The sequence below is a fragment of the Cervus canadensis genome, chromosome 15 (genome assembly GCF_019320065.1).
Source record: "Cervus canadensis isolate Bull #8, Minnesota chromosome 15, ASM1932006v1, whole genome shotgun sequence".
Taxonomy (NCBI): domain Eukaryota; kingdom Metazoa; phylum Chordata; class Mammalia; order Artiodactyla; family Cervidae; genus Cervus; species Cervus canadensis.
Window position 1 is genome coordinate 38960432 of NC_057400.1, and position 22761 is coordinate 38983192.

General features: G+C 42.3%; 1 protein-coding gene across 18 annotated transcripts in view; it reads left to right on the plus strand.

Annotated features, from left to right (window-relative positions):
• PKP4 (plakophilin 4) overlaps positions 1-22761 on the plus strand; it is a 246108-nt gene that overhangs the window by 205258 nt on the left and 18089 nt on the right. For all 18 annotated transcript variants that reach the window (XM_043487428.1, XM_043487429.1, XM_043487418.1 and 15 more), the window contains 5 exons: positions 654-786; positions 1891-2104; positions 16968-17151; positions 20981-21098; positions 22477-22668. In XM_043487428.1, the coding sequence (XP_043343363.1) occupies positions 654-786; positions 1891-2104; positions 16968-17151; positions 20981-21098; positions 22477-22668 (841 nt within the window). The remainder of the gene's footprint in view (positions 1-653; positions 787-1890; positions 2105-16967; positions 17152-20980; positions 21099-22476; positions 22669-22761) is intronic.

A 22761-nucleotide genomic window follows, 5' to 3' on the forward strand; every position in this document is an offset into this window, starting at 1 on the left:
AAAATGCCTAGAATAGTGCCTGGAACAGAATAGGTGCTCAGGAAATATTACATGCTACTTAATAATAATACAGTTTTTAAAAATTCTGTACACACACATGTGCACACTTGGTATGTTGAAAAAAGACCAACAGGAAACAAACAGTGGTTTTCTCTGGATATAGGATTACTGGGAAAAAATTTTTTATCATGTTTTATATTTATTATAATCAAGAGCAACAATATAAATTAAATTTCTTACAAACCAGCAGGCATGCAGTATTTCCACTAGCCTTCTTCCTCCCTCCCCAGACGTGACATCTTCTCGCCTAGCTGAAGTGCACTTGTACTCGCACCTGCAAATTTCTTGCAGACACAGAAAGGCATAAAATTAGAATCAGAAGGAAAACAAAAATGGAAAAGTAACTCATATTAAGAACCTCCTTTGTACCCCTGAATCTTTCTGTGCATCATGATTTCTTTAAGATCATAAGTATCTGTGATATGTTCATCAGTGGAAAAATATTATTTATGTCTATTTTTAAAATTTATTTATTTTTTAGGATTTTTGTAACATCCTATTGTGGTCTCCACTCTTTTCTTTTGACAGATGTTTCGTTCAGTCTATGACAGACCCCGCGCCTTCCTTTCTGAGGCCGTGTTTTTCTCTTGCAGGGAGTTTGCCTGGCGTGATCCTGAGTTGCCTGAAGTCATTCACATGCTGCAGCACCAGTTCCCATCAGTTCAGGCCAACGCAGCAGCCTACCTGCAGCACCTGTGCTTTGGCGACAACAAAGTGAAGATGGAGGTAGAGGAGCAGCGCCTGGGATGCCCGAGACAGCAGGCGGGGAACGGGGAGGGGGGAGCAGTACCTTTCTCCTTAGCAGCTGCATGCCTTGAGAAATGGTCCAGTACATCTAGAGGCGTTTATCAAAACGATGTTTTGATACCAGTTACTCTTTTACTTCTCAACTATGCATTTCAATATTTCTTGGGAAAAGCTGCAATGAGGATATTTCTGAAAATACATTTAGCTTTTTCAAATCATGTGTCCACTCATTACCTTATTTATAAAACATGAAGCAAAATCAATTTAACCTGCAGTTTTAAAAGTATTTTCTGTAAATCTATTAGATACAAATTATAATATGTACTTGTGAGCTCACGTATTTTATGAGATTCTGGTCAAGATTGGTGCCAACACATAATTAAGTAAAGGATTTATAGCCATTACTAATTCTGAACGTATATGAATATTTTATTTCAGATTTTAAGCATTTGGGGCTTTTATTGAAAATAGTGAGTCACTGGTTTTGGCTGGATTTCACATTTTAAGCCATTTTTCCCCCTGCAGTGTCATGCAGCGTTTGTTTTTTTCATCCCTTAAAATTTAGAACAACAAACAGTTACAGACCTAAAGGTGGATGCTGTAGATAAAGCCCCAAAATATTCATATGATATACTAATGAAGTAACAAATGGAAGAAAATTTAGAAGAGGAGTCACCCAGAGACAGAATTCTAGAAAGCCAATAACTTCAGTCAGAACTCCCCTCCTGTGTTTTCTTCAACCCCACATAACTTTGTTATGCTCGTGTATCTGTGCATTTCACTCAGAAACAGTGTGATCCCTGTGTATGTTCAGAAGGTGATGTGTGACTCTGCTGCCTGCATGTGGCCCTTAATCCACCCAGGGTCTCCCTTCCTTTCTTTAAGCCATGAACCTGTGAAAAGAGCTTCATCTTAGCGAGTGTCCTTAAAATTTCTAAAGCATGTTTTCTTAGAATAAAAAGTACCCTTTTGAAATGATCTGAAGTCATTCTGTTTTCAATGATCTTTCCATAATAGTCTTTTGTTTGACCTCTGATTGACCACATGTCACTTAGGCCTGGTACTTAATATTTTTCATTCTAGGTGTGTAGGTTAGGGGGAATCAAGCATCTGGTTGACCTTTTGGACCACAGAGTTTTGGAAGTTCAGAAGAATGCTTGTGGTGCCCTCCGAAACCTTGTTTTCGGCAAGTCTACAGATGAAAATAAAATAGCAATGAAGAATGTTGGCGGAATACCTGCCCTGTTGCGACTGTTGAGAAAATCTATTGATGCAGAAGTAAGGGAGCTGGTCACAGGTGGGTACAAAATGTGATCTTGTCTTGGAGGAGATGTAGAAAACCATCTAGACTCTGCCCGTGTGTGGTGGCATTGTGAAGGACTTGAGGAGGTCTAGGTGGGAGATGATGACACAGTGCTCACAACTGTGACGATGGCTTGCACAAGTTATTCTGACGACTCAGGAGGCACTCGCAGTGCTCCAGTCATCTCTTCTGGTCTCATGCATTGTACTCCTTAGAGAGCAAGCATCAGCTAACAGATGTCTTGTTCACAAAGGGTTGAATACATTATTTTTCATTACATACTCCACAGTAATTACTCATTTTAAATAGATTTGGTTTCCTTTGTTATGAAAATAAACTGTACTTAATGGATTGGCTACCTGCCCCTTCAGTTCAGCCAGTGTCTGAATGCCTGTTAGTATCTCAGATACTTCTCCAGGTAATTGGAGATGTAAAATGAATAAAAGTCCCTGCCCTCATGTAGCACTTTGATTCCAGTGGAGCACAAGTGATCTGCTGTGAATGTCAGTGAGCAGTGCAAGTGCCAAACTCAGTGGAGGTTGCACCGGGAGCACAACTGATGGGTAGGGAAGTTCTCTGGTCAGTGCGAAACCAAAGGCGGCCTGAAAGTTCAGGAGGCATTGGCTGGGTACAGAGGGGATATATTTCCAGTCGCAGGCAGAGGCTCAGAGACAGCATGGGATCTAGGGGCAGAGCTATCAGCAGAAGGGGGATTCTGCAAGAAGACAAGACCAGAGAGAAACACAGGCCTGGTTTGGGGAACTTGTGTTCCCCATGCAGTGGGAGGGATTATGGGGCATGGCATGGCTAGTTTGGACTTTTAAATGCATTCTTCCAGCAGGCAACTGGGTGGGGGATTGATTTAAAGTGGAGGAGCCTGGCACCTGAGAGGGCTGTGAGGAGGGTAGGAGTCTGGATATAATAGCTTGTACTATTCACTGGTAGTGGGCAGTGGAGAAGAGGGAGCAATGAGAGAAGTATTTCATGGCCAGGGCTTGGTTGTCAAATGTGGGGAGTGAGCAACCCAGAGAGGTCAAGCTGAAGAAACCATTCTGTAGGAGGGTGAATAAATGACAGCATTATTTATAATAAAATATTAGGGGGAAATACTGAGTATTCATTGGTAGAGAAGTGGTTAAATGTGGTACATTCACACAGTGAAACTACATAGAAGGGTTAAAGTAAGTGCGTTAGCACTATCTATAGCAACAGATAAATCTCTACAAATGTTTGCAGAATGATAAACCCAGTATGATACTATAGTATAAGTGTTAAAGTATGCAGGTTGAGGCTATAATTTATTTTTTGGTAGAGACACACATAAGAAAGGTAAAATTTTTTATTGAAATGATAAAAGACATTCAGGATAGTTGGTTACATCTACAGGGTTCAGGTGGAGAAAAAGGAATTGGGGTGTAAAATCCAGCTCTGTTTCTTTAAAAAGAAAGAGAATTCTAAAACAAATAAGATAAAATGTTAATGCAGCTGATCCTTGGATAACCTGGGGTTTGGAGACACTGATCCCCTGTGCAGTCAAAACTCTGTGTATAACTTACAGTCAGCCCTTCACATATGTAGTTCCTCCACATCTGCAGTTCTACATCCATGGATTTGACCAAACACCAGTTGTGCAGTACTGTAGTGTTTAGCATTGAAAAAAAAGCCACGTTATTAGTGAACCCATTCCAAACCCATATTGTTCAGAATTCAACTTCATTTAACAAAACTAGGGGTAGTAGACATCTGGGTGTTTGTTTTATATTTGCTTTGCTGTTTTTCATGCTTGAAATAGTTAACTTAAAATTTTTTAACAACATTTTTTTCAAAATTAAACCCATTCCCCAATGGCTTCCACTGTAAAATCAGAGCTTTAGATTCTGTCAGCTCTTACTCAGTCACACTTAGGAATATATTAATAACAAACCATCTTGAACCTAATATTTAGTTAAGGGGAATCAGCTTTCTTGTAAGATATTAATGTTCAAAGTAAATACCCTGTATTCAAATAAAGTATGCAAATTATGTACTAAAAGTAGAATCCACATTATGTATAATCTTAAACTCCAAAATGGATTGCTTGCCCTAATGTAGTTTGAATATAAATGCTTTAACACATCTAAATTATATATTGATTTAGTTGTATGTACTTCCTCTTTATTAAAATGTTCTTAAAACATCAAACCCTCTCACACCAGAAAAACAATTTGTATTTACATACTGTGTATTTGTATTTACATACTGTGTATTGTGTGTGTGTATGAAATGAAAATTAGAACAGGAAATAGAATTAAGAAGAAAAGATTATAGACATACCCGTTTAAGAAGTTAGGACAGTCACTGTGATTACACCCAAAAATTTGTCTTAAGCTCCCTGTTAGGGAGGCATAGAGAAGACGGTGTTATTTGCAGTATATGAGCTTTTTCTTTCCTCATATGACATTTCTTTCCCATCACTTTGAACATATATGTAAATGTTCAATATTTTCTCCCAGAAACACACCTGTGCAGCCAGCAAGGCTACCGAATAATATGTGCAGGCTCCCTGAGGGACCAGGGGCAAGCCAGGGTCAACCTGACCTTGGAAACACAGCATCTACTAGGTCTGGTTCTCTTCTGATTAACTAGGCAGATTTATCATGGCTTGGTCCTTACATCCATAATGTGCAGCTTTTTTCTCTTCTGTCATAATTTCTCACAGGAGGAAGGAGTCTTGGCAGCTTTTTTGTTTCTGAGGTTTTATCCTTGGGAGGAATTGTTACAGTGTCTTTCCTGAACTGAGCTCAAGAAATTTGTTATGATTTAGTGATAAACAAGAAGTAAAGTGCATGAAAGTTTGGTGATTTCTTTTTCATTTTAGAATAAATCAAATTTATTTGAAGTAGAGCCAGACTTTACTACTAAGGGCTTTTATGTACTGATTTACCTGGTGCATACTCTGGATGGGAGTGCTAATTTAGCTGCTTTATTACATATTTCATCATTTCTGTTTGGGAACAGTACTAAGTTGCTGAGAACACAAGATATTTTAAGACTTGGACCTTGACCTTGAAAGGAGGATATGAGTTTTCCCAATTCAAAAAGCTATTTCCCTAATAGATTGTATCAGTTCCAATATAAAACTAGCAACAACCTTTGATATTTCTGTCTTAGAAACAGCTGCCAGTAGCTTTTAGCCTATTTTAGAAGTATTTTTTGGCCATAGTTATAGGGTAGGGAATATTAACAACTGTTTTATAACTCTCTACTTGTACCTGTAACAATTTGTACTGGCATGTGGATGGATTGCTTATGAAATGTTTTTTTGCAAAAGTAGGCTTTAGAATGGGAGTAGCCAGTGTGTAAACAGTTCACTGAGATGACAATATAGAAAGGAGCTGGACCAGAGAACTTACAGAATTGAGTTTCCAGTTTCAAAATGCTATATGTCAGCCCAAGTTTGATTTGTATATAAACATTATCTACCTAATATGAAACTACCAAGTCATAATATAAATTGAGCATAGTTACTTGGCAGTGTATGTGTATTATATTTATACATTTATTTGTAGGTTAAGATTTATGGAGACAAGAAAAATTTATTCACATTTTTCAGTTCCAGAATTTAGTAGTACCAGCTTTAATGATCAGTAGTGGTTTATTGTTATTTTAAAATTTATTTATTTATTTATTCATATTTTTGGCTGTGCTGGGTCTTCATTGTGGTGCATGGGCTTTCTCCAGTCGCAGTGAGTGGGAGCTACTCTAGTTGCGGTGCAAAAGGCTTCTCGTTGCAGTGGATTTTCTTGTTGCAGAGCACAGGTTCTGCACATGGGCTTAGTTGCCCCATGGCCTTGGGAATCTTTCTGGACCAGGGATTGAACCCATGTCCCCTGCATTGACAGGTAGATTCTTAACCACTGGAACCACCAGGGAAGTCCTCAGTAGTGTTTTAAGAGCAACTAATCCCTGATACGTTTTAGAGAATGACAACATCTAGAGATCCTTCTGCCCTTTCATTAACTATTCCTCAAGTCAAATACTCATAAACTGTCTCTAAATCAAGATTGGAGGGGACCTCAAAATTCATTTTGCCCATCAGCCATTTAATGCATGGAGCCCCTGGGTGGCTTCCCTGGTGTGCAAGCCACCCACCATTTGCTTGAGCCCACAGAGACAGGGAAGTCATTACTTTGTCATTACTCAGTCATTAAGACTGAGCAGCAGGGTTGTCCAGAAAGCACCAAGAAAACATTAAGTATGACTGGAGAGGCAAGGAAGAGAAGCCCTGAGGAGCTCATTTTGCCTGGGAATAGCCACTCCAGTATTCTTGCCTGGAAGATTCCATGGACAGGGAAGCCTGGTGGCCACAGTCCATGAGGTTGCACAGTCGGACGTGACTAAGCATGCACACACATAGCCCCAAATCCAGCCTTCCAGATTGCTCCTAACTGGGAAAGCATGTCCCAGGCTGAACCATTTTCATTAAAACACATCTGCTCCAGACTTGGTTTGCAGGGTGTTCTATGTGACTGCATCACCCAGCATTCCCTATCACTTGCCCATCTCCTACTAGAAGATATCCTTCCAAATACTAATGTTCTGCCAATGTCTCCACAAAATACTCTGCCCCTGGCCAACCTTGCATGATGCTTGGTCTTTGTAAGTATAGCCTAAGAGTTTTTCAGTTAAGTTATAGTCAACTTTGGATCATGAAATGTTAAAGCACAATGCAACTGTCATGTTCAAAATATTGTATCACTTGAAAATTGGTATCCCCTTGTTCTGTTGTTCTTAATATTAAGTAATTCAACCTAGTTATTAATCCAAAGCCCTTTTTTCTGGTTCCTTTTGTTTCAGTTTGGCATTCCTAACACACTTCAGTGAAGAAATTTTAGCTATTCTTTTAAAAAGATGCCTCGCCTTTGCTTTAATTATAACTGTCCAGGGCCTGCATTTTGGGTCACATCTTTATTTTCAGGGGAAAAAAGGAAAAAATACTTTTGGCCAAGTGTATTTTCCCAGGAAAGTGTGGCTGTCATTGTTAAAATAGTTCTCTAATATGTAACATGATTCTGTGTTTTCTTCATTGTGTTGAACATTTTCCAGGTTGAAACATAATGAGCTTTTCTTCCAGTAACTGCTGATATGTGTAGGTGAGGTTTGTATTACAATGATACTTTTTGCCTTTATTGTGCTTAAACCTGAAAGCTGGATAAAGTATGGTTTTCCCCTACTTGGGTTGTAACATGAACATCTACTAGGTCACAGACTATGGATGAAAAGTGGGATCATCTTGTCACTAGAAAAAAATGTGTTGAATTTACTTGTTCAGGATAATTAGTGTTTCTAAGCTAGGATATATCAGCTTCAAGTTATTGAGTATCCTGAAAGTATCATTTTTTAAAATTGTAGAAATTGAAGATATTGCATAGAATCTGGAGGCCTGCCTTTTAATGCACCAGATGTCCTAAAATTATCACACTTCTCTTACCCCCATTAACACTGGTGTTAAATACCCAAAAGTAGCCTTTGGATAATAATGGACTTTGTTTAAATGACTGCCGTATTCACATTCCTTCCAATTTAGCAAGTGATTATTCATCCATATGGCTAAATAAAACATTTCCACTCTGTTTATTTTAAAATTTTTGGATGCCAGCAACGCATTCCAGACACTGTGAAGAACGTGAAATTACGCATATTCCTTTCCTGATCATTAGCTCCGTATTTCTAATTAGTAAATTAGTAAGAAAATGATAGCTATGCACCAAGGAAGAGTAGATGGGCCAGGCTAAAGTATAGCAAACAGCAGGACATCCTATAAAGAGCCAGAGCTTAATGGACATGCATTCAGCCTTTTGGACGGTTGCTTGCCATTACAGGATGAAATAATTGCTAAACATGTCCCCTTGGCCTAATTAATGTGCCTTCAAAACAGTCATTGATTCTCTGATCCAGAGAGGAGTTGGCCTGCTACTGTCTGTTGTGCTTCTTGTGGGCCCCTAGAGCTGTTTGGAGCCGCATGGGTAGTTTTCAGAAATCAAGCAGCATCACCCCCCAATTCTCAGCACAAGTCAGTAGAATCCTTACCACTTGGCCCACTTTATAAAATAATAGCATTTTATTATTAAATGCATTCTCTTCTTTACTGAACATTTCATACCATAAAAATCAATAATGAGAAAATGACAAAAGTTTCATTGGTAGCAAGACAAAAATAGCTTGATAAATGCAACAACTGCTAATTCAAAGTCACAGAACTTTGAGCTGGAAAGGGCCATAAAGAAATCTTCTATTCTGCCCCTGGTATTTCAGCATAAGAAACTAGAGTGCAGAGAGGTTGGCTTCCCTGGCTTTCAGACTGGAGCTCTTTCCTCCATGCCTCTGCCTGCTGCAGCCCATCCCCCAAGTCTGGGGTAGGGTGCAAAAGCCCATTTTCACATCTCATTTGTCTTAATCTTTCAAATTACCACCAAAAAGGGGGGGGGGGCGGAATCCCATATCTCCTTTACTATCTGAATTTCACCCAGATGTATAGAGAAATATTTTTGAACTTGGTCACTAGCACGACCACATCAAACTAATGATCAGGTAGTTTCCTTCAAAAACATGTGAAATGTGATCTTAGCCTTGTATTTCAAGATTTGCAGTCTAAGTATGAAAAGATTTGCCCCTGAAAGTGGAATGGGGAATGCGTAGGCTTCTGAACACCAAGCAGGATGAGGCAGTCAAGTGGGGAGACTCAGAGACTCCTGTGGAATTCAAATGGTCAGCCACTGGTCTGGGTGGAGTATCTCAGCACGAGCCAGGCCCCGTTAACGACGCTGTCTCAGTGAACTAGCCAGCATGTTAGTGTGAGAAGGATGAGAGCACATGACGAAATACCTCAAAAAGATGCCCAGAAGACCGCACCCACGTTTCTCAGGTCCTTTGCAGTTTCGGAGTCTTTCTGATCTCTTAAGACCTAGGACTGGAGGCACTTCTGTCTCTCAGCTGCTCTGCTTGGACCAGATGCCTTAGTGACATTACAAATGCGTAAGTGCATTCCTGGAACACATAGAAGTCAGCTGTGGAGCCTACAACTGCAGGCACTTTTTCCCAGGGGAGTCTCTGTGGTGGTGTAAATGACCTAACTCTGTCAGTGCCTGAAGTGACCTGAAGATCAACCAGGGTGGCTAGGTCTCTGCCCCCGCTGCCACCTCTGCATCAGAGCACTTCTCTTAGAAGGATTTCCCTTCATGTGACCTGTTCACTTTTATAAACTGCCCCCCAGCAAAAGCAGTCATCCTTTATGTGCCTTACGGGCCATTCTTAGTCAGCAATTCTGAATTGTAAGCTGATTTATTTTCAGAGGGGATGCCTTTCCAGGGTGCATAGGACTGTATCCCTCCGTGATGTCATTAATCCTCTCAACCTGCCTCTGAAGTTGGGAAATTACCTAGGTAAGAAAGAATATGATGAAATGCAAATGTGGGTCTGTAAGTGGAGCTTTAGAAATTGATAGGTCTTTTTAAAGATGCTGTGATCCACCTTTGTATCTGAAAAATCACAGAAACAAAGGCTAACCCTTACGTTCCTTAAAGACTCTATACAAATAAAGATCAATCATTTGGGTCCTTTGGCTGGGAAAAATTAAAACAGCCAGAGCAGTCCCCTTCCAATTGAATATGCAGGCTGGGATCGCACTGTGTGCAGCATCTGAGCCATCACTCACTGTGATGGGAGGTGGAGGTCCTGACCACCATGCCCACAGCAGGGTCCGAGTTAGCCTTCCCATGCCTGGCAGGGAGTATGTATTAGCTGAGCAGGAAATCTCAGGGAGCAACCAGGGTCACAAAGCAAGCCCCGCAGCCTGGCTGGGCCAGGCCTCCCTGTGGGACCCAGCTCTCGAGGCAGCTGCACTGCTCCCCACCTAGGATGCCACTGTGCCAACCAGCAATGAGTGTAGCAAAGCCTAGGCTGGCCGCAGGGGCACAGGAAGAAGAAAGCCAGGAGCTAGGACTGTAAGCCAGGCCCAGGACGGCACATTCAGCTAGTTTGGGGGTCACCACACACTCTTTAGGAATCTCTGCTGAGATGGTCTCATCTTGGGAACCCTGGAGATGATTATCCCCCCATGACTTGTTTTCCTGGGAATTTATCCAGAGAAAGCCATTACTATAATTAAAGACACTCTCACAGTAATTGCTTTCCCATTATTTCATTTCTGTCTCAGTATCATAATTTATTCACAGCATTCCTGTCCTAGTGGAAAGTTTGAGACATTTACCTGAAGCCACAAATAGCAAATACTTCTTCTCATGCTATTTTTTCCCACTCCCCCCTTGATTTCCTTGTTTCTGTCAACTGCACCATAGTCTCACACATGAGCTAAACAGTTGACTCATCTTTGACATCACCCTCAGCTTACATCAGGCTCCAAATTCTCATCACAAGCATCCTCCCTTCCTCTTTGCCTTCCCGTGCCCTCCGCACTCCAGGTCCTCATCACATGCTCCCTGAAGTACTGCCCTTGGACACGGGCTCTGCCCCTGCTGGTGCTTCGGTGCCACTGTCCCCTCCTGGGATGACCCGTGGCCTTACAGTCCACACTTCCCGACCTGCCAGCCAAGTCTACAGCCCCTGTGCTCACCTTCCCTTCTGGTCCAACCCCAGCCTCAGGGTCCCCCGTTTCCTGCCCCTCTCAGATGGGAGAGCACCCCAAGCCCACTTCCCCCTGGCCTCTACCTTTCACACGCCAGCTTGAATGCCATGGTCTCCAGTTCCACACCAAGGTGAAGCTTTGCCTGCTCAGTGAACATCCAGGGAGAGGCAACCTGGTATTGGGAGCGAGTGTGGGCTCCAGAGTCTGATCAACTTGTTTCCTTGGTGATCTCTGACCCCTGGCAAGGCCCCCTCCCCAGCACCAGCTCCCCAGTGATAAACACAGCACCTGACGCTTGGGGTTGCTGACCACATGCACGCTGGCCTTGTTGCTCTCCCTCCTGGTGACTGCTTGGTCGCTGCTGCCTGGTGCTGTAACTGTTTGTGTCAAGGCCTCCTGGGAGCCAAGGGCCCGCCTGCTCGTATCCTTTAGTGTCTGATGTCAAAGCACCCCTGCCAGCACTTTCCAGTAGAAGTGTCAATGCAGGGCACATGTCATTATGAACTTCCCAGTAGCCACATTACAAAGGAAAAGAAACATGTTTATTTTAATAGTATAATTTGTTTGACCCAATAGTTCCAAAATATCACTTAAACTTGTAAGCAGTATGAAAACTATTAGTAAGATGTTCTACATTCACGTGGTTCATGCCAGGTCTTCATAATCGAGTGCTTGTTTTACCCTCACAGCACATCTCAGTTCAGACTAGTTGCACTTTACGTGCACTTTACGTGCTCAATAGTCTAATATTTCTACCCCCTTTTTTCAAAGATGCTTGCAGGGCAGGTATACACAACTGCAGCCTGTTCCACAGGGCCCCTGGATGCAGAATCGCTGGGAGGGGATGAACATGTGTACCACGAAGTGTTCTGACCCCCAGAGAACTGAAACATGACATGATTTGTCATGATGCTTGCTCTGTGCAGGGAACCATGGGGCCAAGACCTGACTGTCCCTCCTCTGAGTTAATACTCTTCACACCCCTGGGGCTTGGGTGCCTGGTGGACGTCTCATGAAAGAGCATAACTAAAACAAGAACAAACACTGCGTGTGAGGCCAACTTATGAAAGAAAATGCAGGGGGTGGTCAGTAGTGATACCTGACGTGCACTAGTACTTTTTTGGCTGTTTTCTTTTTCTTTTTTTTTCTTTTCAGTGTCCGTGAACTCTTGTGTTGTTCGGTGTTGGGTGTTCTGTTTTGTTTTTTTTTTAATAACTAGGAAGCAACATGAATACTATATAAAAATTAATGGGTTTAGATTTATTTCATATCAGAAAAAAATTGCATAGGCTGGTATGTATTTATGCTACTAGAAAAAGAGCATTTTCCAAATGTTGTTTGGTTTTCTAATATCCTTTAAGAAATACATTTTTCAAATGGTGCTATTAGTTTAATTAATCAGGTAAAATCCGTTTCTAAAATAACTATAAAATTATCACTTGGCTCTTTGAATAGCTATAAAGCTAGTTTTAAATGTGAGCTCTTTCAAAATTCTGCAGCCAAAGATTTATGTGAGATGGTATTATAATTACTTTATTCATTCTTTGTGGGGAAAATGAGCTTTCATCTCATCTGGCAGTATTTCATTGTGGTTACTGGTTACTCTTAATTATGTGTACTTTTTCATGTGGTAGAGAATAAGCAGCGTTTTCTTCAATAGGAGGCATGAAATTCCCTAACATATTCTAAATTTGTTTATGCACATTGATAGTTCTCACAACAAAAAAACTAATTGTTTTGAATAAAAACCTCAAGTTTCATAAGCTGAATTATAGTTCATTTTTAACTTTCTTTTAAGGACCCCAGAGACAGGGCAGTGTGCTGCTGAATATCTCTGAAGCACATTCTACATTAGGATGTTGGAGCTGGGGGTTTATCGTGTTGATGGAGAATGCTAATCCTGAAGCTCTCTATTTCTCATCAGTCTTGCTGCATGTGGGAGTTGGTGTATTTTCTATTCATTACTGCTCTAGGAACATTCTCCCTGACCCATTAAATGAAGTCCTAGACAGACTAAGTGGAAAGAACATTATTTTATTACTACTTTAGTGATGCGGGTACACACAGGTATTATTATTCGGTCTTAAGACTGGTGCTTTTTACTTCAAGTAGAAAAGTCAAATTAATCATTCCATAGCTAAGGCTTTTAAGTTTAACTGAACCTTCTTCATCTAATATTGGTTGATCAGAACTGGTTACTTTAGCTTTCTATAACCTTTATTTTTTAAATAGAAAGTGGGGAAGAAAAACCAATGTCCTGGAACTTGCTCTGATGTTCAAAATGGCAAGTTAAATCCATACCAAATGTAGTTTTGAGTGTTACATGGGAAAGCGCATGACTGGAGGTATAATGTAACCCTTAGTGTGGGATCAGAAAGCTGCCTTTGTGTGGATGCCACAAGCATATCAAAAACAGAATCTTTCCTTTTTTCTGATCAAGAATAATTTTGAACATTTTTTGAAGTTGCAGAAGATGAAGCCTAAATTTCTATGGCTGACTGGTCTTATGAGTCATCCGGGTTGACCAAAAGATAGCCTAGTCTGCTGCTCTATACATCTACAGAAGGATTATATATCTCTAAATAATTTCACATTTTATATTTGGGAAACACCGCCCCTGCAGTTTTGCAGTTTGAGGGATGGGGATCCAGGCATTTTGGTATAACTTCTGGTTCTGGGAGATGGATCAGCAATGTGCTTCCCCTAACCCCATAACTAAGGTGCTGGTTTCAGCAACTGTCTATTTTGGGTCTTCAGGTGAAAAACAAGCAAAACTATGCTGGTGAATTCCCTTGAAGATCCACACCACTGTTCTAACCCTCTCCCTATAGTTACAGATGTGAAAGGATATCCTTAGGACACTCAGAAAAGAAGTGAAAAAGAAGGAATGCTTAGAAACTAAATCTGACAGGCAAGCAATAAAACAGAAATCTAAAAACAAATACAGGCTGTTTAAGTGGCTCCATTAACATATATTCCTGAGCTCCTATTGTGTGCCCTGCATAAGTGGAAGCAGACATATAAAAGAATGAGAGTATTTCTTACCTACTATACTTGCCTAATGAAATTTAAATTAATATTAAATTTAGAAATAAAAATGCTCATCATACTGTAAAAAGTCAACGTGGAATTTCAAGCCCACCAGATCATTAAATGGAAAGTTTATTTTGTGTGTCTTGACTGTTTAAGGTATTGTGTGTAAAGCACATTGTGCCTGGCAAAGAGTAAGACCACAGTAAATGGCCGCGTTCCTGTTGCTGCTGTTGATTTGTGAATGTTCTGCTGTCCAGTCCCAAGTAGATGTAATGGCTGGTAGTAGGCTGTGAAATGACATATAACACCACTGAGCATTCTAAATGCTGGACAAGGAACAGAAAGAGCCAGACAAAATTCTCATTCCGGGACAGAAAATCAGGCCAATCCACAAACCTGGTAACTATCCTTTGCCAGAGTAGATCTTAGAAGGGGCCAGGAGTGGAGGCAGGGACCATGAGAAACAAGCTTTGCTGCCAGCAATCAGAGAACCTCTAGGCATCAGCTTCAAGATAAGTGTGCTAAGAACCAGCCCCCTTCTTAGGCATGGTTTCACCTGAAGTTTGTGACTCAACACTGTTTAATTTTCTGTATAGATATATCTCATTTTATACCTATAGCCTACAATATGATAGACTTTACTTCCCGTAAACCTTGCCTTAAGTGGATTTTACTGGAATGCATTTATTCTGTGAAGTAGAACATAGCTTATTGGATAATGCACTTCTCCCCCATGTGTAGAATTCTGTAGAATGAGGACTATGAAATGATTTCGCAGAACAAAAAATTGCTCTTATGGCCTTAGGAATTACATGATATAAAATTGTCAGCAGAGGAGGTTGGGAAATGACCTTTGCCACCACGGCCTCTGGGCCACATGCTGCCCCTGATGCAGGCCTCTTCAGCGGCCTGGGCAGTGAGGCTGACCTGGTTGGCAGGAAATGTTAGAGCCCTCTCTGTGGCAGCTGCTCTCACCCACCCTTCTGCACCTCAGCCTGTTGTCTTCTCTCAACTCACCTATCATCTAGGTCAGAACCAACCTTCAGAGACTCGTTTTTCATTCTTAGCTCCCAGGTCTGTTCTGTGGTCATCCGTCCTCAGATATTTTCCCCTAATACAGTCCTTCTGTTTTTCAAACACCCAGTTTTTCAAGCAGCAACACACAAGTGAAGCCCAGTATTTACAAAAGAGGCTGGAGCCACTCTGGGTAAACTGGGGTAGGATCTAGAGCCCTGCCACCAATTCTCCACCCACCCCTTCCCTGGCTCCCCCTGGGAGCCCAGCAGAACCCTCAGAATCCGTAGAGAAGTAGGTCCACCTGTGGAGTTTAAGTTCGTTTTGTGAGCACCTACCATGTGCATCTGCCACAAGATAATTATGGAAACAGGTCTATCGTGGTAGACAGAACAAGCTTGTGTCTCTTGTTTTGAGGTGGGTCTCTTGTAGACAGCATATATAGGGGTCTTGTTTTTGTATCCATTCAGCCAATCTTTGTCTTTTGGTTGGGGCATTCAACCCATTTACATTTCACAAGCTTTAAGAGACAAAGCAGAGTCTTTCCTTTTCCTGATTCTGGACTGTCCAGATCCCCCTCGAGTCCGAGCCTAACAAGGTGGGTCACCGCTAAGGCTGAGGTTTTGAAAAGCTGTGCTTATGGTGGGCTGTCCCACCCCAAAGGTTAGGAGCAGAAAAACGGTGAAAGAGTGTCTTGGCGGAAGAAAGGAAACCCAGTCAGCAAGGCCCAGAAGTCAAAGCCAAGTGAGAGCGGAGAGCAGCCAGGACCCAAGACAGAGCCCGGCATCTGCCTCCATCACTGACCATCGACAGCCGTGTGGGTGGGTCAGGGCAGACATGTGGGGAATGATGGTCCTCTTGGTTCATAGAGTATTCTCTTTGGTTCTGGCCTTGGCTTATTATACCCCTCCTCCTCCCTTCATAAAGAAAGAAAGCAAGCTCCTGTCACTTCTCTCCTGCCTCCCTCCTTTATAAAGGGCCCTGTGATTTTGTGAGGCCCTGAGAAGGCTGTGCAGTTTCTAGGCTGGCTTCTTGGTCACCAGACCCAGAGCAGCAGTTTTCAGTCTTGTCTCTGGCCTGACACTCTTCAGTCATGTTCACAAGCCTGACACGCTTCCATGGACATGGGCAGATTTTGCCAACTCCTCCCCCCCAACAGGGCCTCGAACATTTTGCGTGCTGATAATTCTAAAAGCACTGTACTGACTAAAGCAGCTTGCCAAGGATCCGTCAGGAGTGTAGGGTTCTGAGGGACTTCAGTGCAGAGGAACCAGCTGCACCATCTCCTCTCCGTCCCCTTCCCTCTTACTTAGGAAAATGCATCGATGTAAAAATTAGAGTAGGTGTAATCTTGAATTTTCTCTAATTTCTAAAAGAGTAATTATTAGAAAATACGCATGCTACAACAATAATTTAACCCTCTTATGGTTGACACAGAAATGAAGACCTTCAAGTATGTTTGTGATTCAAGTAACACACTCTAATAAGCTATGTTTAAGGTCTTTTGTCCTAGGAATCTTGATATGAATTACAGTATCAGTAGCTTTTAATTTATTGTTAGTGTCTTGCCTGTATCCAAAAAGGAATGGTAGTAATTTGCACATACTAATAACACTGTTAATGTGGAAACAGAAATGTTTAAACCTTTTCTAATAAGGGAGACAAAGCAAATGTGTAACCATTCTTTGTGCCAGTAAGTCACTGCACATATAATATTTATGCTTGAGCTTCCCACTAGCGAAAGTAAGAAAAGAAAGTGTGCTGAAGAGAAAGTGTAAGTCTTTTGAAAAAGAGAAGTTCTTTTCAAGTACTAAATTGTAAAAATGGTTTGTCACAGAGAACATTAAATGTAAGAGATGATACAGGAACCTCATTTTTACAACCATCACAGATGCATCATATTTGTGATCCTTGATTAGATTCTGCCCGTCCTCCTCATGGAGTAACTCTGCTTTGCTTTGCAAAACCACAGTCATCTTGCCTAAGGATGACTTGGTGATAAACCAGAAACTCACATATGTTCATTCAATGTTTATTAGAGGTCCAGCCCCAGCCTGGGTGTAAATTCAGGCCATAGATTAGGTTTGGAACAGACTGAGTTCCCATCAATTAATGCTAATATGTTCATTTCATTTCTAAAACTGCAGGATTTCTAATTGATTTGCTTTTAAAATCTGCCTTCTCTAGGAGTTCTGTGGAATTTATCCTCTTGTGATGCCGTAAAGATGACAATCATCCGAGATGCTCTCTCGACCCTGACAAACACTGTGATCGTTCCACATTCTGGATGGAATAACTCTTCTTTTGATGATGATCATAAAATTAAATTTCAGACTTCACTCGTTCTGCGTAATACAACAGGTTGCCTGAGGTAGATATTTTATTTCTTCTTTCCGATTGTGATTAATATGTGTCATAGCCAAGTTGATTTTAGGATGATTTACTTCACTTTCATTAATATCTCTGTAAGTTTCCAAGTTTGTTTCAAAATTTAGGCCACTAGACTTTGTTCATCTGTGAGGAAAACATTATGAGCACAGACTAGTGGCTTGATAGACATTATCTTGTAAACGACTCTTCTGTAGAGTAGTCAAAAAAACCCTTTCAGTCTGAAAAATTACTGACACAATGCCAGTGTTTTACACTTTAACAGCATTTTTCTGGTTATTACATTCTGATTGCTAATGTGTTTGCAGCCTGGTTTTTGTTTAAATTCAAAATGTGGAGGTATAAACTTTGAGTTGTAAAATGAGTAAGTCATGAAGGTATGATGTACACCTTGGTGACTAGGTGCTGTGTGTGTGTGCTCAGTCGCTCAGTCATGTCCGACTCTTTGAGACCCCATAGACTGTAGCTCCCTGGGCTCCGCTGTCCATGGGGATTCTCCAGGCAAGAATACTGGAGTTGGTTGCCATTTCTTTCAACAGGGCATCCCCCAACCCAGGGATCGAACATTGCAGGCAGATTCTTTAGCATCTAAGCCATCAGGGAAGCCCTGGTGACTATGGTGACTATAGTCAACAATATTGTGTTGTAAAGTTGAAAGAGACTTAAGAAAGTTAATCTTAAAAGTTCTCATCACAAGAAATATGTTTTTTGACTTTCTGTGATGACAGGCTCACTGTGGTGATCATTTCACAGTGTATACAGATGTCAAATCACTGTGTTGTACACCCGAAACTAATATAATGTCTGGTAATTAGATGTCAGTCTTTTTAAATTGGGGCTTCTCTGATAGCTCAGTTGGTAAAGAATCTGCCCATAATGCAGGAGACCCCAGTTCAATTCCTGGGTTGGGAAGATCCACTGGAGAAGGGATAGGCTACCCAGTTTTCTTGGGCTTCTCTTGTGGCTCAGCTGGTAAAGAATCCACCTGCAATGCGGGAGACCTGGGTTCAATCCCTGGGTTGGGAAGATCCCCTGGAGAAGGGAAAGGCTACCCATTCCAGTATTCTGGCCTAGAGAATTCCATGGACTGTATAGTCCATGAAATCTCAAAAAGTCGGACATGACTGAGTGACTTTAACTTTTTTAATGTAATAGTTGAAACCTTTTTGCTTTTCAAAGGGTGCAGAAGGGTGTGGTTTAAACAGTCATTGGATTTGAGTTTTATAAATAAATGATAATGAACCCAAATACTATTTTCAGTCATTATCTTTAGCACTTGAAATCCAGAAAGCCTCCTTTAAGTGTTACAGTATTGCTCCTTATTGGCTGGTCATTCTCATCAGCTGTTGCCCAGGTTTCTTGGGAACTTGAAACAAACCTTAGGGCTCTGCCTCAGACAGACTGGCCTCCTGTCCCATTCTGAGCCTTGGTTTCCTCATCTTTAGAACAGCGGTAACAATACCATCTCCGAGTTGTGAAGACTCAGCTTGTATAGAATGCTTCCTGTAGTGATTACACACGCTATTCACGTTTAGGCTAAGATGTCTAAGCATCTCTACAACAGAGCTTGTGGGAGCAGGGGGAAGGGCCTGGGCTTCTCCTCTGAAGCCTTCCCCTATTGGAATGGTTAGGTTAACTGTGGGCTCCTTCGCCTAGAACCGGCGTGGTGGTGCTGAGGAGTCAGGCTCTTAGAGGACAGACCAACTCCCTGACTCAGATTCCTGCATCACCAAGCAGGTCACATGGCCTCTACTGCTGATTCGTGGGTCAGCATCTCATCCTCTCCCCATGCCTGAAAGGGGAGACTGTGATCACTCAGCCAGTCTGCCAGGCTTCAGGGAAAGCCCGGGAGCAGGACACACAGGCTCCCCCAGTGGTTCAGAGCTATTAACATTTGGCGAATGCCTTCTGTGTTCATTTAGTGATGACCAAAACAGACTGGATCCCTGCTCTGATAGAACAAAATTCCATTGATGAAGATAGGTAAATAAACAAGAAAATAACAGATGTCATTTAAAAGAAAATAGGGTGACCTAAGCGTTACTAGGTGGGTACTTTGAAGGTCAGGCGGTCTCTCATAGGAGGTAAAGTTTAAGCCTAGATCTGAATTACTACAGGAGCTGCTCGCATGAGGGCCGGTGAGGGAGGTGAGCAGGTCACACATCTCGGCAGAGGAAACAAGGAGTGTAGAGACTCTGGGGCAGGGGCCGGCTTGAGGCTTAATGGGCAAGGTGCAGAGTGCTGCCAGGTTATGGCAGATTTTTTAAATCACAGGAAAGAGTCTGTACCACATGCCATGCCATGGGAAACAGGGTTTTAATCACGGGAGTGGGCATGGTTTCTGACTATGATGTAGGAGACAGTGGAGGCAAGAAGCTGAGGCTGTGCATCAATCCAAGCAATCAATGAGAGTGGCTGAGACCAGGCTCTGGAGAGAAGTAGGCACAGTGGGGTATGTTATGGAGGGAAAGGCTGACAAGATTTGCTTATTGACTGACTGTGATAGACAATGAAAAGGGAGAAAGTAAGGACAGCGCCTTTATCTTTGGCCAGATCAGCTGGGAGCATGGAAGTGCTGTTGATGAGGTCAGGCAGAGGGGCAGGGGGAGCAACTGAGGGTTTAGCCTGGCCTACTTTGAGAAGTCTAATTAGCTATCCATCCGGTAATATCAGGATAAATGAGTTTGGAGTTCTTGAGAAGGGTTGCCCTAAAGATAGACATTTGGGGGTCATGGGTCCATAGGTTGTGTTCCTTGTTAAATCCAAGGAACAGAAGGACACCACTCAGGAAGAATGCAAAGATAGAGGCAGGGACCAGTATAGCCCTGGGCACCCCAGAGGGACCCACGGGCAGAAGAGGCTGAGAAGGAAGACAGCAGATGAGAGGAAAACCAGAGAGATATGAGGAACAGAAGAGGGCAGCTGTTGAGTGCAGCATAGAGGTTACCGCGGATAACAACAGTAGAGGGATTATAGGTGATAGTATCTCTTTGGCCTCAGAAAAACAAAGGTGAAAAGAGAAGTCATTCTCAATCCCCCTTGCAAAGGCTAATTTTTGCAAAATTGCAGAGTTAGACTACTTTGTTAATGGCACATAAAATAGAGCCTTATAATTTGGTATCAGTTCACAAAGTTGAATGGATAGTAAAATTTCAGTATGGATGAGACCTAAAAACAACTCAGAGTTTTTAATAATTTAAAAGATGAGGAAAATTGTAGCATGACCAAGTGTTCTCATTTAACCTGAAGTTTTTGTATAAGAAATGATGTTTCCTCTGTTCATTCAAGAAGCATTTATGACCATCAACTACATGCAAAAAATGTTTTAATAGGTGCAAGGACTGCCAAGACCTTACAAGGAAGTAAAACTGCCTGAATATAACAACCATGCGTGGCTAACAAACATCCTTTCACATGGTGGGGACTTTTGTAATTGCTTTATCTGTAGCAATTCATCTTTTCCTCACAGCAATCCTATGAGATAGTTACTATTATTCCTCCTTTTTTTAGGAGGGATAACTTTAAAAAAAAAAAAAAGTTTAGAAGGAAACTCAGGATAAGCCCCCAAAATAATTATTTTAGGAGGTTAGAAAGTGACCTGTCACAAGAGAGATACAAAGTTCAAGTGTCCCTGCTGTCTTCTATTCATGGCTAATGAGGGGCTGGCTATTATGGTGAGCTCTTGAGATATTAAAATGCAGGCTCCATACGCCTCCTCAGACCAGATTTGCATGCTGCTCTGCAGTCCATTCTCAGATCATTAAGGTAAGGCTCCATGGCTAATGAGCTCCCCCGTGTCTCTGCCTGTATAGGAATCTCAGCTCTGCTGGGGAGGAAGCAAGGAAGCAGATGCGGTCCTGCGAGGGGCTGGTGGACTCGCTGTTGTATGTGATCCACACGTGTGTGAACACTTCTGATTATGACAGCAAGGTCAGTGAATGCTGGTTGGCAGAGGACAACAGCTGCTGACCACCACTATCTGCATGCCTTTGACTCTGGCTGGAATTCCTGACCCTCTCCTCTTCGTTAGGTTACACTCCAGGTTAAAGGGAGAATGTCTCTAAAAATTACAAGTTAACAGAGACAAGAGAACTTAATGAAAATAGCCTTAGAACCGTGAAAACTGAGTGATTCCATGTGGTTAAGAACCTTAGCAGGGTCCAGACCTTCTCTGTGATTCTCCTGGGCTCAGTGTCAAGGTGATTGCCCCACTGCTGTTCTCTCTAATTCTGTATCCCCTGCTGCTACAATCAGACCCATCTGCATCTGCATGCTGAATAAAAGTTCCTGATTGAGGCACTGGAATCCCCCCCACCTCTCTGCCAAACCTGCCTCAGTACCATTTCTACATCCCAAGCTGCTGCCTTTCATCCGCTCCCTCTGTTCCTAGCACAAGCCCCTTATCCTCGCCTCCTATTTTCTCCATCCGGCCCTTGTACAAGGCATTCTGCTCATCACCCAGGGTCTGCACTGGCATCAGAGGCTGGGGAAGGTGGGAAGAAACAGGAAAGAGGAACTAAATGTGTCAAGAATCCCAAGGCAGGCCAGTCATGTATTGTTCAGATTGGGCTAGACAAAGAGAGGCCACAAGTAGGCCTGGGTTTGAAAATAAGGGTCTGTGAGAGAAAAGAATGATGAGTGGTAGGCTTGGGAGGAGGTAGAGGAGAATTCAAAGTGACAGCCAGGTTTTCATTTGAGCTTCATTGAACCAAAAGATCCTCAGATGAAACTGAGAGGAGTAAATAAATTGGAAGGGGAAAGCTTGTGGGGCAAAACCGAACTTGGTTTTTGACACTCTGTTGAATAGACAGTTGGCCTCTCCGTTAGAGGTATGATAGAGACTTTGGGGGGCCAAAGACCATGTACAGAAGACAAAATGTAAAACGAAAGAGATCATAGAACTTTCCACAGATGGAGGGGAGAGGTGGGAGATGGAAGAAGAGGACAAAGCTGGCCCTTGGGGGAGGGGCTGTGAGAAGGGGTGGGGTCCTGGTAATTTGGGGGCATCTGCCACTGCAGCAGCCCTGAAGCAGAAACCTTGGGCATTGTCCCCTCCAGAGCCCCGCACATTTCACTCAGCGTGACATCAGATCCTCAGCTGTACTGCGGGTGCTCCGCACACTCTGTGAACTTGGGGTCCCACCAACAGTCTGGAGTCAGTGTTCTGACTTTCAGATTGCAGGGTCCCATCAGTGAAAAACAGTTCTTTCATATTCTACATTTATTTAGTACCACTGGTGCTTGGTACAGAAGCATTTTGCACTAACATGAAACGATGGTTTTAACCCTGTGCCGTATTGGGTTTCAGACCGTGGAGAACTGCGTGTGCACCCTGAGGAACCTGTCGTATCGGCTGGAGCTGGAGGTGCCTCAGGCCCGGCTGCTGGGGCTGAACGAATTGGATGACTTACTCGGAAAAGAGTCTCCCAGCAAAGATTCGGAGCCAAGCTGCTGGGGGAAGAAGAAGAAGAAGAAAAAGAGGACACCACAAGAGGATCAAGTTAGTATTTTATTTGACATGAAACTCTTAAAGTTTCATTTCTCTGGAAGTAAGAAATCACATATTTGGCAAGAAAAAATTTTTTCTCATGAT